Source organism: Galeopterus variegatus, unplaced genomic scaffold, assembly GCF_000696425.1.
Source record: "Galeopterus variegatus unplaced genomic scaffold, G_variegatus-3.0.2 Scaffold4972, whole genome shotgun sequence".
Taxonomy (NCBI): Eukaryota; Metazoa; Chordata; class Mammalia; order Dermoptera; family Cynocephalidae; genus Galeopterus; species Galeopterus variegatus.
The window spans coordinates 129,228-144,904 of record NW_007731083.1 but is presented as its reverse complement, the minus strand read 5'-3'; the positions used below and the strand labels follow the sequence as shown (position 1 = coordinate 144,904).

The window sequence follows — 15,677 nt, the reverse complement described above, 5'->3', positions numbered from 1 at the left end:
TCTATTTCTGGCTCAGTCTGTACAGGACTTACCCTGAGTGGAAAATGTAAAGGCCGGCGGTAAGGCTGAAAGCCGACAGGCCCTCCCTGCTGAAGTATAGCTTGGTGGGCTGCATGCAGGCCTTCCCCCACCACAGGAATAGCATTGTTATTTCGAGCATGCTGGTTATTGTTGACTTGTTGATTTGCACTGTTCTCGTTTTCTTCCTGGTCTCCCAATAAATAGGAATGAAGATCCCTGTACAAAAATTACATCAGTGAAAAGTCTCACTTCAGTCAGAGCAGAATGGCAGACATGAGGCTTATTTTCTTAATGTTTACTACTAAGGGTAGAAAATGTACATGTAGAGTCTATACAGAGCACTATTACCTCAATTTCGTCTAAATGTTGGTGCCTGCTTTAAACTAAACCTTTCTAAATTTAATAGTAATTAACTTAAAGAATACCCAATAAATTCAATCTATTTTATGTTTTCTTCAGCCAGAATCTGAAAAGAAATCAGCAACTGAAAAAAAAAAAAGTACAGTCTTCGAGATACTCTATGTGAGGATCTTAAGGGAAAAAAACCTTCTCTATAGATGACTACTGTGTCTACTGAAACATGCAGTCCAACTAAAACCTGCAAGCTACAAATCAGTTAAAGCGAAAAATGAGAAGGGGGTAGGGAACAGTTAGAGAAGGACAGATACTCAAATATAAATCCATATTTCATATGTTAAGATATCTACAGAATGACAAATATTCTCTGAAAAACTTTAAAATCACAAAGATTCAACTTATAAATAAGTATAATGCACATAAAGTTTGAAAAAATAAGTAAATGCAACATATTGACTAAAAGATTGAGAACCCAAATCTGAGAAAAGCCTATTTACCAGGTAAGAATCTCTAAAATAAAGCTAAGTTGGTTTGGTTTTAATGCACCAAAAAAATTTTTTTAACCTGTGTAATAAAGTTAAAGAAACTGGACCAGCAGCAAACATCTATAAGAGGATAAAAATATGCATACACTCTCCATAAAAAGGTGGGCATGAAAAAGTTTTTTAATTTAAAAATTTTAGAAATAAGTATTACATATACCTACAGACATTACTAAATTGTCTCTGATCAAAACTAATTTTTCTTGAGTGGGGTGTGGAACATACTTTTTCAGAAAGGTTATTAAATGGACACAAACGGCATACATGACTATGGAGTTAGCTGCCCATACTCACAGCAAGTACCCAGCGGTAACAGTCCATGCTCGTACAAGCCCCTTCAGCCACTGCCTTGTGTGTCCCTGTTCAAGTAACGCTGGCAAGACAACCTGAAGCAGAAGCAGCTCAAGGGACAGTTCACTCACTGGAGCATCACTAAGACAATTACAAAGAGCCATGATTTATAATGTGAATTCTATATTCTATTATAACTACATTACATTAAATATTTAATGGGATTATAACAAAACTCCTTACAGAGCTGAATGAACTCACTGTGTCCTTACTACCTCTGCTCCCATTTTCTCTTGAAACCAGTGAGGCTTTCCCTGCAAACTCTACCAAAATTGTTCATGATAAGGTGCCAATGACCTTCATGTTGTTAAATTGATGGTCAAGTCCTGGTTCTCACCTTACTTGCTATATTAGTAGCATGTAATACAACCAATCACTTCTTCCTCCTCAAAACACTTTCTCTGTTGGGCCGGACTGGTGGCGCACTCGGTAGAGTGCGGTGCTTGGGAGCGCGGCCGCGCTCCCGCCGAGGGTTCGGATCCCATGTAGAGACTGGTCCGCTCACTGGTTGAGTGCGGTGCGGGCGTGACACCAAGGGTTACAATCCCAACACCAAGGGTTGCGATTCCGTTGCTGTTCGCGGTACGGGCGCAACACCGAGGGTTGCGATCCCGTTACCGGTCACGAAAAAAGACAAAAAGGAAAAAAAAAAAAAAAAAACTTTCTCCGTGAATGGCTATTAAGACCTACTGGTTCCTCTTTACCTCCCCAATCTGAGAATACTGAAGATCGCCATGCTCTGTCCTCTCTCCTCTCATCTACACTCATTCTCTGGGTGAATGCTACCCTTATGTGGCTTGAAATAGCACCTTTCTAAACATTTCTATCTACTACTCCGGCATCTTCCCTAACTCTTAACTTGTGTATCCACAGTGCCAACTCAACTTTTCACACTGACATGTACTAGACCTCTTAAAATTCATCATATTCAATATCAAGTTCCCAATCTTCTCTGTTAATCCTCCTCTTCCCACAGTTGTCCTCATCTCAGTAAATGTCAACTCCATCCTTCCAGGTGCTTAGGGCAGAAAACTCCAATCCCTGACTCCCTTCTTTACACCTCATATCCAAACAGCTAGAGAGTCCTGTTGACTATACCTTAACAATATCCTATATCCTAACCTCTTCTCACAGTCTCCACTGCTACATCTGTCACCCACTGCACGTCACCTCCTTGCTGGCTTCCTATTTCCGACTGGCCACTCCAACCCAGTCTCTACTCATCACAGCAGCCAGAGTGACCCTCTTTAAACCTAAATTGGATCACTCCTTTGCTCAGAGCTTTCCAAGAGCTTTCCAATTCACACAGGTAAAAGCCAGAGGGCAGCCTACAATGGTCTCTAGGAGCTGGCTTTACATGACCTCTGTTGACTTCATGGCCAACTACTTCACCTTCCCCTTTCTACTGCAGCCAGACTGGCCTCCCTGCTGCTCCTCAAACAGACCTGGGTGCCACTGTACCTGCCTGACCCTCTGCAAGGACATTCTATCTTCAGAGATCCACATGACTCACCCCTTATCACCTCCTTCAGGGCTTTCCTCAAATATCACTCCCTCGGGTTTTCACCAGTCACTCTTCCTAAATTGCAACCTCGTCCTGGCTACACTCCCTATCCCCCTTCCCTACTTTATCTATCCCCATAGCACTTATGACCACTTAGCATACTATATACTTTAATTATTTTAATGTCTGTCTCTCCCCACTAATATGTAAGTTCCAAAAGGGCAGAAATTTTTTATTCTGCTTTGTTCACTGTTATATTTCTATTGCATAGAAAAGTATCTGGCATATAATAGGCCCTCAATTTTGTTGAATGGAAGAATGAACTAAACACTATATGGCACAAAAGCTTTGCTAAACTTCTAGGTATAACTGACTACCAAAATGGGTTTATCCCCAAAATACATAAAGCCAGACCTGTGTTTCCTGGTTTTCATTATGATTGGACTCAAATACATACTACATATGAACTAAAGGTAAGAGTAAGAATGAGAGGACCATATTCCAAATATATAAAAATCCTAAGTGTAGAAAAACAAAGTTTTATTTAGAGAGTAACAAAGAAATAAAATGATTCTGCATTTCAAATTACATACTGGCATTTTTTTCTGCCACTTTAAGGAATCAGGATATAAATACCTGCCAATTCTAACTTAATGAAATACAGATCTGAGGTTTTACTATGTATGCAACAAAAACCTTTTATTTTTGGACAATCGTGTTTCTGTGCAAGGCATTAATACTCAAATAAGAGATGATCTGTGCTACCTTAGATAAAATAACAAATATTTATAAAATAATAGATGCTATAAAAATAGATAAATATTATACCAATGAAGGCAACTTTAAAGGATGAGAAGATGGTTTACTCTAGTTAAGGAAAATAAAACCTTGATCTGAATTTTGAGAAAGAATATCAAAAGTCTTCCAGGCAAACATGGGGAGGAAGGTCAGTGTAAACAGAGAGGGAAAAACAAAGAATAGCTAGGCAATTCCGGAGAGAATCAATGGCAGTATAGCACAGCTGGAGAGAAAAATTCAAGTCAGACAGTGCTGGGACAAGATTGTGGAAAGGCAATGTGAGATTATGCCAGGCCTTGTATGTCATTCTAAATAGGCTGGATATTATCATGTAGATTACAAAGCAACTGCTGAACAATTTTTAAATGGAGGAAGTAAAATAATCAAATTTTTAGAAAATCTAGAGGCAGAGGTATTGAAGATGGATTATAAATGGAGAGCAAGAGGAAGACCTAAACTATGGCAGTAAATGGTAAATCAAGTTGGATTAGTAAGAGATCTTAAGGAATTAGAATTGACAATACTTAAAGACTGATTAGAAGTAAATTTGAAGAAACCCAATTTGCCCACAACAAGGATTATGACTGTGGGGATAATGAAAATCACTAAGGGGAACACAAGATAAGTGGTAGAGATTAGGTTTCCAGGTTTAAGTTTTTAAACCAAAAAAGATTTTTCATTTCTAAGATTTGTATTTTTAATCCATAATTAAACGTATAACTTTGGCTTCATTCATTATGATGTGCACCTGAAAATAAAAATGACGCTACTAACACACTCTCAGGTATGGTAAAACATTTCAGCACTGAACAAATGTATACTTTATTTGCAGAGAAGTAAATGTTCTCCTTTGGAAAAATGTAACTACTAAACTAATGTTTATATAATCTAGAATATGGCAAAATTTAACTGTCAGATGATTTCCAATATCTATAAGAAATGAATGTTTTAAATGTTTAATGTAATGTGAATATCAAAACCTTAATGAAGATAAATTAGTAAAGCTATTCTGAATTTTAAGAACTTACCTGTAGAGCATGACATTGTATGGAAGAAAAGTAGGCAGCAGACTCTTAATTATACGTATAGGAAGCCAAAGCATCAGGAGGACAATAGAGCCAAAGACAATCTGCAGTAAGAAATGGCATGACACCACTGTTAATCGCTCCCACGCAAGAAAGGTGGTTGCCTAAACTTACTCAACCAAGACACAGCCCAGGCCTGTATCCACCCAGAACCCAAGTGTTCTCGCTCCACACGCCGCCTTTGGGTCACTTTGCGTAAAAATGCATTCCTGAGATGGCCACTCCTCTCACTGTAAGGATGTGCCCCTCTCTTTAGGACAGAAAGGCTAAAACAGGAAACGTAAAGGATAATCACTGCATGATGTGTGAGGAGAGAGCTATAAATTTACAGTGAAGGAGCAGAATTGCCTGCAACTTAATTACCTGTAACCATCTACGACTTGATCCATGTTAATGGCTACAAAAGTTTCCAAGGGGCACAATATTGCTTTTAAAACTTTATTTTGGAAAAACTTAGATTTAACTAGGTAATTTCTTCTTCCAGGTAGGAAAGAGACTTTGAGATGCTTCTGTTAAGAATTTAATTTAGAAGCCAGTAAATTTCTTCTTCCAGGTAGGAAAGAGACTTTGAGATGCTTCTGTTAAGAATTTAATTTAGAATTTAATTTAATGTTCTTCCAGGTAGGAAAGAGACTTTGAGATGCTTCTGTTAAGAATTTAATTTAGAAGCCAGTAGTAAGTCACCATTGCTTCAATGCAAATTAAATGTAATTCAGACACTCATAATTTGGCAATCAATTATACTACTATGGAACTAGAAGACATCTTTGTTTTCATAAACATTTTATTTACTTATTTTAACAAAGTAACCAATAAAACAGCTACTTGGCAATGGGTTCCACAGGTTGATAAGTTATTCAAAACCAGCCTCCTGATCAAAAAAAAAAAAAAAAATCAAAAAACTAAAACTAATACTAAATCTAAATGAAACCAAAGGGCAGCACACTTTATTCCAAAAACAATGAAAAGATCTGCTCACCACTGACAAAATAAATCTTCGGAGATGCCTATAAATGGGCAAGTGGATCATTTCCTGTACTGGATTAAAATCTGGATCATTTAAATTCCTTAGAAACCATAAGACACCAGGTCGAAGCACCTGCAAATACATTTTTAAATGCTATAAATATTCACCAATGACTTTAACCTCTGTATACCAGCTAAAACATTAACAGAAAAATAAGCTCCTACAATTATATGGCATCTAAAACAGGCCCCAGAAAATTCATATGGTTTTCCTCGGAAAAGAAGTTCTCAAACCAGAATCTTTATAAAAACTACCCTGTGTTTGATGTACTTTGATGCTTTTAGTCATTCACTGATTTTGGCAAAAAATCTACATCTGTGTGTTATGAAAAATAAATAAATGCAACCATTGCTGTACTGTATCACCTGGTGAAAGGATTATGTTGCAATTAATAAATGTCCTAAATAGAAGATCTGATTTGGGGTTATCTTAATTGAGAAACACAACAGCTTCTCAGTATCATTTAACTACCCGTATCTTTTTCCCTCTCTGAATGGAAATTATCACCCAAGAGGCTATGGGGTAATAGGGTAATAAATGAGTCTGAGTACTAGACCTGCATCATCCAAACTCATTGAGTTACCCTTTGTAAAGCATCTAATTTGCCCAAACCTATATTCCTCCATCTTCCAAATAAGGGGTTACAACATATGATCTCTAAGGTTCAAACTCTCAAACACTACAATTGTGTATCAACAAAAAAACACCACACTGATAAAATGAAAAATTCATTATAAAACACTATCACTTAACGATGTAGAGTTTACATATAATTGCAATTTTTAAAAACACATTACTGTATTTGCTTTAGTCTCAAAGAAAATATGCAAGCTTTGTTTTCAAAACAAATTTACTGAACTTAAATGATTCAGGAGAATGTTTTGGCCCCCAACCCCTCTCCTCATCTTCAAATCTTTCGAAGAGCAAAATACTCCCAGAACAGCACTCTCAGCCTTTATGTTTCTGTACTCTGTTCCCACTGGATTTGCCCACCTTTGCTCCTCCCAGCCCTGCACATCTCCATCATTAGTCTCAGTGAAGTAAGCTGCTTAGCTCAACAGATATATTCATTCCCAGGCTATAAAACTGAGGAGAATAGGAATCATGCCTTTGTTTCTCACTACTACCTCAGCATACAGCATGGTGTCTGGCATTTAGTAAGCATTCAGTAATATCTGTTGAATGAATGAGCTTGAGTTGTATGCTAATCCAATAGTAATCTGTTTTCCTCATCTTCACATTAGTAAGGACCAGACTCTGAAAATAGGATTAGTAAAGGTAACTATCTGACAAGTGAACTGGAAACATAAAGAACCCTCAGTATAATTCTATACTTAAGGTTCCTGCTTCAAAACCACTTTACATATTCAATCTTGCATCACACAAAATTCCAAGAGTTTGTATTGGAGGATGGGTACAATATATAACAAGTAAAACGAGTGCTTTAATTTCATTTTTTCCCCTCAGTCTAACTCTTTCAAACTCATAAGTGATTACAGAAATATTAAAACTCATAGATTTTTGAGACAAACTGAAAACAGTCTAAAACAATCAAGCCAAACTCCCCGATCATTTATTCCCTTAGAATAAAATAATAGAGGACAGGAAATCATCATAGCCTTTGAGGCATGACTGGTAGTCAAAGCAAAAGTCCTTTTCATCAATGCACAGTCAGCATTTCTCTGTAGGACTTACCTCTCTCAGTAACAGAATGAAGGAGGCAAAGTAGAACACATACACCATTCCCACCAGCCAATGCAGAAACATGGTAGTACCTGGAGCCGACTGAAAGCTCAGTTCTCGATCTTTCAGAGTAGCATCAAACATTTCCTGAGTCAAAACAGAATAGGTGAGAGAGATCTACACCACTTACATTTGCCAAATTAACATTTACATCTTCTAGGAAGTGAATAAATCACTATGTACACAAGGTATGATGTTCTAGGACTGCAGTTCTCTTAATGCCATCTCACTGTGTCACAGAACTACACGTATGATATAAAATTTGATACTACCTTAAAAATGTATATAACACTTTCAAAGTTTTAAATAAAATATGATAAATCAATTGATGAATAAGAGCTTTGTTCTTTTAGTAATACTGCTACTATGAAAGAACCATTTTTGTTTAATGTAAGACCTTCTTTTCTTGGTTACAGTTCTGCATTCATGAGTAGTTTTAACAATAAGGTATGGGGAAGAGAGGTAAATGTTATTTCAGAATCAAAGGCAGCTTTTCTACAAATAAAATATTTTTGAAAAATCAAAAACTGATTATCACTAACAGCCATTAAAGATTATAATCAAGGCTGAGCATCTTAATTAAAACAAATGGTTAGGGTCGAATTCATTACTACAAAGATATCTCCTTATCAGATTACTCTTTTTATGTAATGTGTTGGCTGTATCATAAAATTTAGGAGAGCAAAATGAGTAAGAAAATTCACCACTGGTTATTAGAAAGGCTCCAGTCAAAATATCCTTTCATCAAAAATTTGCACAAAGCCTCAAAAAAAAAAACCAGGTACTCAAAAAAAATTTGCGACATTAAGATTCGATGACGATACATTTTCAGAGAAAATAGGCAAATTATCAAATATTTACTTCCCTTTAAAAAGAACCCACCTGAAGACATCCTTTTTTGAAGCTTTGAAATTATGAAACTATTGATAATGAATAATCAACTTACCAGCGAACAGATATCCAGCCACCAACCACAAATGAGAGGAAACACTCCAATTTCTACCACCACTAACAAAGAGACCTGCAGTAAAAATGAAGGTAATCAGTATCACTCAAATGTAGGAGAAATCGTTTCCAGTTTTAACTTATAACAGGAATTACCTTAACAACGATATAGCAGACTCCCAGTAAGCGACGAGACCTATGAAATTTAACAAGTGTTGCCAAGCCCTACAGCATCTAGTCAAGGAAAAACCAAGCATTTAAAGATGCGTTAAACACATAACTATTTAGAAAACACTTAATATTTTTTGACAGACAAAATTAATTTATTTTACATTTTGTTCATACTCACCCTTACTATAAAAACCTACAATTTTTACTAAGAGGACAAGGGAAGAAAAAATAATCTTGCCATTAATGAGAACAACTGTTTGTTATAAATAATATCACTGAAGATCCAAGTTGGGTCATTAAAGGATACATGACAAATTATCAGTGTTATTGCTAAAAGTATATACCCAACTATGGTTGTGATGAGGCCTTCAAAATGAGACGCTTGAACCTGGAAATAAAAAATAAATAAATAAAATTTAATTTTACCACATGGGCCTACACCCCAGTTTTACCAATGTAGTAAATAATCCAAATGACTAAAAGTGAACTGTCTAGGCAATTTATAATTAGAAAACAACCACAAAATTTCCTTTGGATGACATCTCTGCAAATCGGACTCTCCTACTGACACTTCACCCAAGGAGACAAAATAACAGAGTGAGTTAAATTTTACAAAAATAAGAACACTGTAATACAATAGTCTGCCCTCTGTTCTCACTCTAAGGCAAATCTGCTAAAGGCTAAATGCTGAAAGCAGCACCAAACTGCCCAAGTCACCCGCCTGCCTGGTAACACCCTAATTACCTCACTTCCTATACTAGAAGTAACTGTATAAGCTTCTCTTGCTCTCCAAATCTATTCCATTGGTGACTTAAAAAGAATAAGAGTTTCAATAGCGACAAATACTGCCAATCTGCATCTTTTTGGTTTCTGAGTTTCAGATGGCAAGAGGAAATAGTATGTAAAGTCCAAATTTATCAAAACACTTAAGTGAACCTTTCAAGTTCTTGCATCCAACTAATGAGAATCAGAGAGCTGCACTAAATACTGAAACACTTCAGAATGTGACCTCTCAGGACTCATACACACAGTTAACAAAGGACCTCATCTCTTCCTTAAAAGACTAAAACCTCCTAGGGCCCCCCAAAAAGAATAGAAGTCCATCCAAATATACCTATTCATCTACCTCTGAGAAATAACAATGAAATGTCAAAATCAAAGCAAATTCTTTAGAAAAAATTACAACCCTAAGATAGTCTATTCCTTTATTGAAACTGATTGATATATTGTTACTTTTCTAAATTCAGTATAGGCCACCTGGGAAAAGGGAAAGAAAGAAACACACAAGTTCATGGAGCAGACAGAAAATCAGCCTGTGGGAAACTTTCCCACAACACATCTCAGGCCCACCCAGCAAGAAGACAGTGCACCATGGGATTTCAGGGCACATATCTTCATTAGCTGTCAATATAACCTACTATCTCTTGGGCCACTGTTAGTTTTAAAAGAAAAGAATAAGACCATGTTGGCTAACTATTCCTTTGCACAAAGGCAGATTAAGAAATGAAGTAACTCTTTAGAATATTATTACTTATTCAGCAAATATCAAATTTGGGGTAATTTATGAAAGTTAAGTTTGTGAAAGTATTATACTCACATGTTCTTCAAATCCCAAACCAACAAGGGAGAAATGACCAATATGGTAAGGACAAAATGCTAAAAGGGGGAAAAAACTCAATGAAAACTTCATCAAAACAATGAACATTCCCAGTACAACTCCAGTAGCGAACTGAATTATGTTCCCCCAAAACTCCCTGAAACTTGAATTCTGTCCCCCAAGTTTTATGTATTAGAAACCTAGCCCCCGCTGTGACTGTTAAGAGGGTGGGAAATCCTATTATGTTAGTTGAAAGGTGGAGCCTTGAAGAGGTGATTGGATTGTAGGACCATGCAGTAGTGAATGGATTAAAAATGGTGGTCAGGGGCTGGCCCGGTGGCGCACTGGAGAGTGTGCCGCTTGGGAGCGTGGTGGTGCTCCCGCCGAGGGTTCGGATCCCATGCGGAGACCGGTTCCCGCTCACTGGCTGAGCGCGGTGCGGGCGCAACACCGAGGGTTGCGATCCCGTTGCCAGTCCCCGGTACGGGCACGACACCAAGGGTTGCGATCCCGTTACCGGTCAGTAAAAAAGACAAAAAGGAAAAAAAAAATGGTGGTCAGAGGCCAGCCCCGTGGCTCACTCAGGAGAGTGTGGTGCTGGTAGCACCAAGGCCGCAGGTTTGGATCCTATATGGGGATAGCCAGTGTGCTCACTGGCTGAGCGTGATGCAGACAACACCAAGCCAAGGGTTATGAGCCCCTTACCGGTCAAAAAAAAAAAAAAAAAAAAAGGTGGTTAAAGGCGTGCTTCTGAGGGCTTTAAAAGGAGAGGAGAGTCTGTCTCTCTCTCTCTCTCTCTCTCTGCTTCCACCATCTTGCAATGTGAGACTCCTGGGTCACTGTCACAAACCCCAGATGGACTTTGGACTTCTCAGCCTAAGAAACTGTAAGCAATAAATGTAGTTTTCTTTATAAATCACCCGGTTCCACATATTCTGTTATAAGCAACATAAACGGACTAATACAACTCCCCCCTAAAAGGAACCAGGGCTTCTTGGAGAAATGGAAGATTCCAGTTAACAAAGGACCTCATCTCTTCCTTAAAAGACTGCTATTGCATTACCTGGGACATTCTCTATAACCAAAGAATAACAAAGTTATCAAGGTCTAATCAGACCATGTCATACAGACATAGGAACCACTGTGAGGAGGGTGTCACACACCAGAGAGGACAAACTGAGCACTAAAAAGAATAATGAGCAAAGCTGATGGAAACACACTGAATACATACAAACCCATGAGTTCTTAATGCTCAAAAAAGGGAAAGCCGAAAATAACCACAAAGGAAAAAAAGCAACATCGCAGAAAACACTTCTCTGTTTTGGAAGTAGTTAACACACCAATTGAAGTAGTTAACATACCAATTCTTTATTTTGAAAACTGAAAATTAAAGGAAAAAAACTGAGCATCCGTCCTGCTTCTCCTGAGCAAACAAGTCCAGGTTAACTGAACAGTCCAGGTTAACTGAACAGTCCAGGTTGTTAAACATGTTGTTCTTTACAGAAAAGCCAGCCGATAAATGTAAAATATGACAGAATTTGAAAATCTGACATTTTCAAAATCACCATATTGCAATACCTAATAAAAGAAATGATTCAGGCAAGGATCATCAAATGCTAATAAAAATCACTAGGTAAAAGGCTGATGAAACACTACAGATTTGCATGTTATTAAATTATCACCTCCCACAGACTACTTTCTGATGGTAAAGGGAAAAACAAAACCTAAGAAGAGAGGCTCAGGTTGATATCACCTGAAATACATGGATAAAAGTGAATAACTCAACCTCCTATGCCTCAATATATGTCTTATTAATAGGCAAAGTATGACCAGTAAAGAATTTGTCCCAAATGTATTGAACTTGAATATAATCAGGCCCTTAGATTTGACTTCAGTTCAGAAATATGAGAGACAAAGAATGAAAGCAGAGGATATCCAGGAAGCAGACAGACAGATGTAAAACATGACACACCATAAAGGACAGTTAACCTCATCTCGTCAACAAATCAATGGCAAAACAGGGTGGATTTGGGGGGGAACAAAGAGAAGAGTACTCTAGATTAAAAGAAATTAAAGACTGCAACTAAAAGTAATATGTAGACCTTATTGGATCTTCCTTCAAACAATACAACTGTAAAATGACCTTTAAGGGGACAAGCCAGAAATTTTAAATATGATGGATTATTAGGAAATATTTTTTAAATTCTGGTAATTTTGTAAGGTGTGATGATATTATAGTTAAGTAAGAAAATACCCTTAAATTTTAGTCTCATTTCCTCAGGTCTTTCTTGAGGAAAATTTTACTTCATTCTTAATAATAAAACTTAATTATCTTTTCTTTATGATAAAAATAAACAGCATAGTAAATTATTAGGGAAGGGAGAGGAGACTCAATCATTAAGACAAAATTCAGAGTGAATCTATGAGGGATCTGGCCACTAAACCTTTTTGACTATTCCATGGGTAGAAATGTTTTTGATCATGTATTCTCAGTGTATTTAAATTTATTTATAAACTATACACAGTATTATTTAACTAACACATTATGTGTATTATAAAGCACAAGAAATTTAAAAGGGTAAGAAATAACTGTATGTAGTATTTTTCCTACTTTGTTCTCATACCCCATTCTGAGGATGACTTGACTAGGTCCTCCTCGGAAGGGGCAGTTTTCAAGTTTTAATCTATTTACATATGTAATTATTAACCTTAAACACCAGTTGCAACAATCAATTTCCATCCCATTACATAACACCTACTAGAAAAGTATCCTGAAATTAAGGTCAATTGCTCAGGATCATTCTCTTCTACTGGGAAACAGCTTTGTAAGGTTATATTTCTGCAAAGTACATGAGCAAAAAGAGCCCAAAAAAACGCCAATAGAAAACTGCCAGTAGGAAAAAAACAGGAGTATGCTTAATCCTAATGGTTAAAAGGAAAAGCATGTTCCTAAAGTATGAAAAGTTCTTGTTTCATTTCAAAAGATCCTAACACGTATGTAAGTTTACGAAGGCGAAATTTTTTTCACAGTATAAATTAGTTGATTGGATCAGAAAAAAATTTACTTAGATTTGATTTATATAAATGAGAGTCCTTATTTGTGTAATTCATGTTTTAATAGTGACATGTTCCTCCAAACATTAATTTTAGCATTAAGCTTTTTGGCAAGAGCAAAGACTAAATTCTACAGATCATTTTTTCTCTCAAAGAAAACTTAGCCAAGATCAAAACACGGTTTCACAGTCTATATATGAATTCATTTACATAATGAAAAATAAACGCAGAATACACAGACATGTTTTCACCACCATAAGCAAGTGGAAACAACAATGAATGAGCTTCCTATTTTAACTGTACCATCTTAAATACCTACTAAAAATTAAGAATCAATGGAACTTTCTCAAGATGTTTTGCTTCAATATACCTACAGATTTCTTTTGCTCTTTTACAGATAATATTTGGAAATCAATTTTTTTTGTCTCATCTCCAATCCAAATATTCGAAGTCTTTTTGACCACATGGCTTCCTGTTAAAGACAACTACTTTCTGAGTGACAATGCAGTATCCACCATAGAAGAAATAACTTGGAGTTTGGTGATAGAAGCCTTGGGAAATCTTTACTCCTACTCCTCAGCAGAACTGAGAGGTAACTCACGTGCACTAACAAAGAAATTTCTCAGAGATAACTTTATTTAGAGATATGCTGCCTAAGGTATCTGAGAAACAAATGGTAGCATACCTAACAATAGCCCAATTCTGTCAGAAACCCCACCTCCTCTTCTCTGAGAGATGCAGAAGTTGGTTTCTAAGACCTTGGTTTACTGACTTGGTTTCCCTTTTCTCTCCCAAAGCAGAAAAACCTCTCTCAACTGTGTCTCCCTCAACCTGGCCTTCCTTTCTCTAATTACTCCCCATGGGAGGGAATATTGTGTGTTGTTACAGAATCCTCACAGCTACAGTTGAAAGAGTGTCTCGAAGGGATTTTGCATGTGCTGGAATCTGGTTCTAAGGGGAATTCACACTTGGGGAAGGTTTACTGTCTTCCCACCATCCTACATCCAGCTCTGGTGATAGCTCCCAAGCCAGGGTCTCTGGAAGCACTTGGTCAGGATTCCGACAAATGAAAACAAGATCTTCTGCCATAGGGAAGAACACACAGATAATCAGCACAAAATTAATTCCAGAGACAGGATAATATATATTCTCAAGTCAGTCTAAAACCAGCTTCTACCAAAAAAGATGGAAATGCCCAATAAAGGCAAAGATAGCCAGGTAACTGCAGTCAGTATTGCTTAGGAAAGTATCTGTATGTCTAGGGCCTTCCTATGCAGAATCTATCTAAAACTATCTTCATAGATTCACTAATATTCCTATGTTAAAAACAAAACAAAAACCTATGACAAGGCTCTTGGAAAACTAAACTCCTACATAATACCATAAAAAATAAAAGCATAAACAAAACTTACCAAAAACAAGAATGAACAGTGTATTTAAAGACACCACCCAGAAGACATGTTCCTAAAGGAAAAGAACATCAATAAATCATATTCAAATCATATTTGATATATGTCTAATTGGACTACTCCACGTATTTAGCTACAGCTAAATACTGAAATTAACTAAGACTGAAATTTTCCCTCTACAATATTGAAGTTTCAATCTAGAAATCCAGTGCAACTTTTCATTTTCACTAGACAGCTCATAAAACTCAAAGTTCATGTTACATACACAAAAAAAAATCAAAAAATCAATTTTTAAACATGCTTTTAGAAATTAATAATCTACCACAAATACATATATTTTCATAAATAACTACCAGGTTTCCTTTAAATTAAATGACACTGAAATATTCCAAATGGAGAAACATTTGAAACCACATTAATTCTGAACATATTGATATAAACTGCACTGTGCTTCTTTCAGTGTCCATTCTGTTTTCATGACTTCTGCAAGGTCACGACTGCTTGGTTACCTCCTCCTCTGCAAAACTCTAGCTTTATCTTCTCTGGTCTCTCCTCTCCTTGTGATGCCCTGGCTGTCTTTGTTCCTGTCTCAAAAACTCATTCTTCCCTGGCCACTGATCTACTCTCACAGTTATCACCTCCAAGGTGACTGCTATCCACCTATTCATCCAGCCATGTCACACACACTTTAGCCATGCTCCATGCTGACACTCACCAGACTGTCCAAGCCCATTCATCTGGGCCTACCACCTTCCCCAATCAAGTTAAAATGATCCTGCCAACGGGAGCTAACACCGTCAGAATTTCTTTTTAGAAAGATTACTCTGGGGCCGGCCCGGTGGCGCACTGGATAGTGTGCCGCTTGGGAAGCGCGGCGGCGCTCCCGCCCGAGGGTTTGGAGCCCACATACAGACCGGTTCCCGCTCACTGGCTGAGCGAGGCGCGGGAGCGACACCGAGGGTTGCGATCCCGTTGCCGGTCCGGTCCGGTGCGGGGACGACACTGAGGGTTGCGATCCGTTGCCGGACACGGAAAAAGACAAAAAAAAAAAAAAAAAAAAAAAAAAAAATTAC

At 37.3% G+C, this 15,677-nt stretch overlaps 1 protein-coding gene across 1 annotated transcript in view; it reads right to left on the bottom strand.

The window, feature by feature from the left end:
* Window positions 1-15,677, bottom strand: part of MARCH6 (membrane-associated ring finger (C3HC4) 6, E3 ubiquitin protein ligase) — an 83,478-nt gene that overhangs the window by 24,738 nt on the left and 43,063 nt on the right. The window contains exons 11-20 of the mRNA XM_008588697.1: window positions 14,608-14,659; window positions 10,142-10,200; window positions 8,852-8,932; window positions 8,530-8,598; window positions 8,375-8,449; window positions 7,381-7,515; window positions 5,638-5,757; window positions 4,602-4,702; window positions 1,215-1,352; window positions 33-237 (exon numbers count right to left, since the gene is read on the bottom strand). Of these exons, the coding sequence (XP_008586919.1) occupies window positions 33-237; window positions 1,215-1,352; window positions 4,602-4,702; window positions 5,638-5,757; window positions 7,381-7,515; window positions 8,375-8,449; window positions 8,530-8,598; window positions 8,852-8,932; window positions 10,142-10,200; window positions 14,608-14,659 (1,035 nt within the window). The remainder of the gene's footprint in view (window positions 1-32; window positions 238-1,214; window positions 1,353-4,601; window positions 4,703-5,637; window positions 5,758-7,380; window positions 7,516-8,374; window positions 8,450-8,529; window positions 8,599-8,851; window positions 8,933-10,141; window positions 10,201-14,607; window positions 14,660-15,677) is intronic.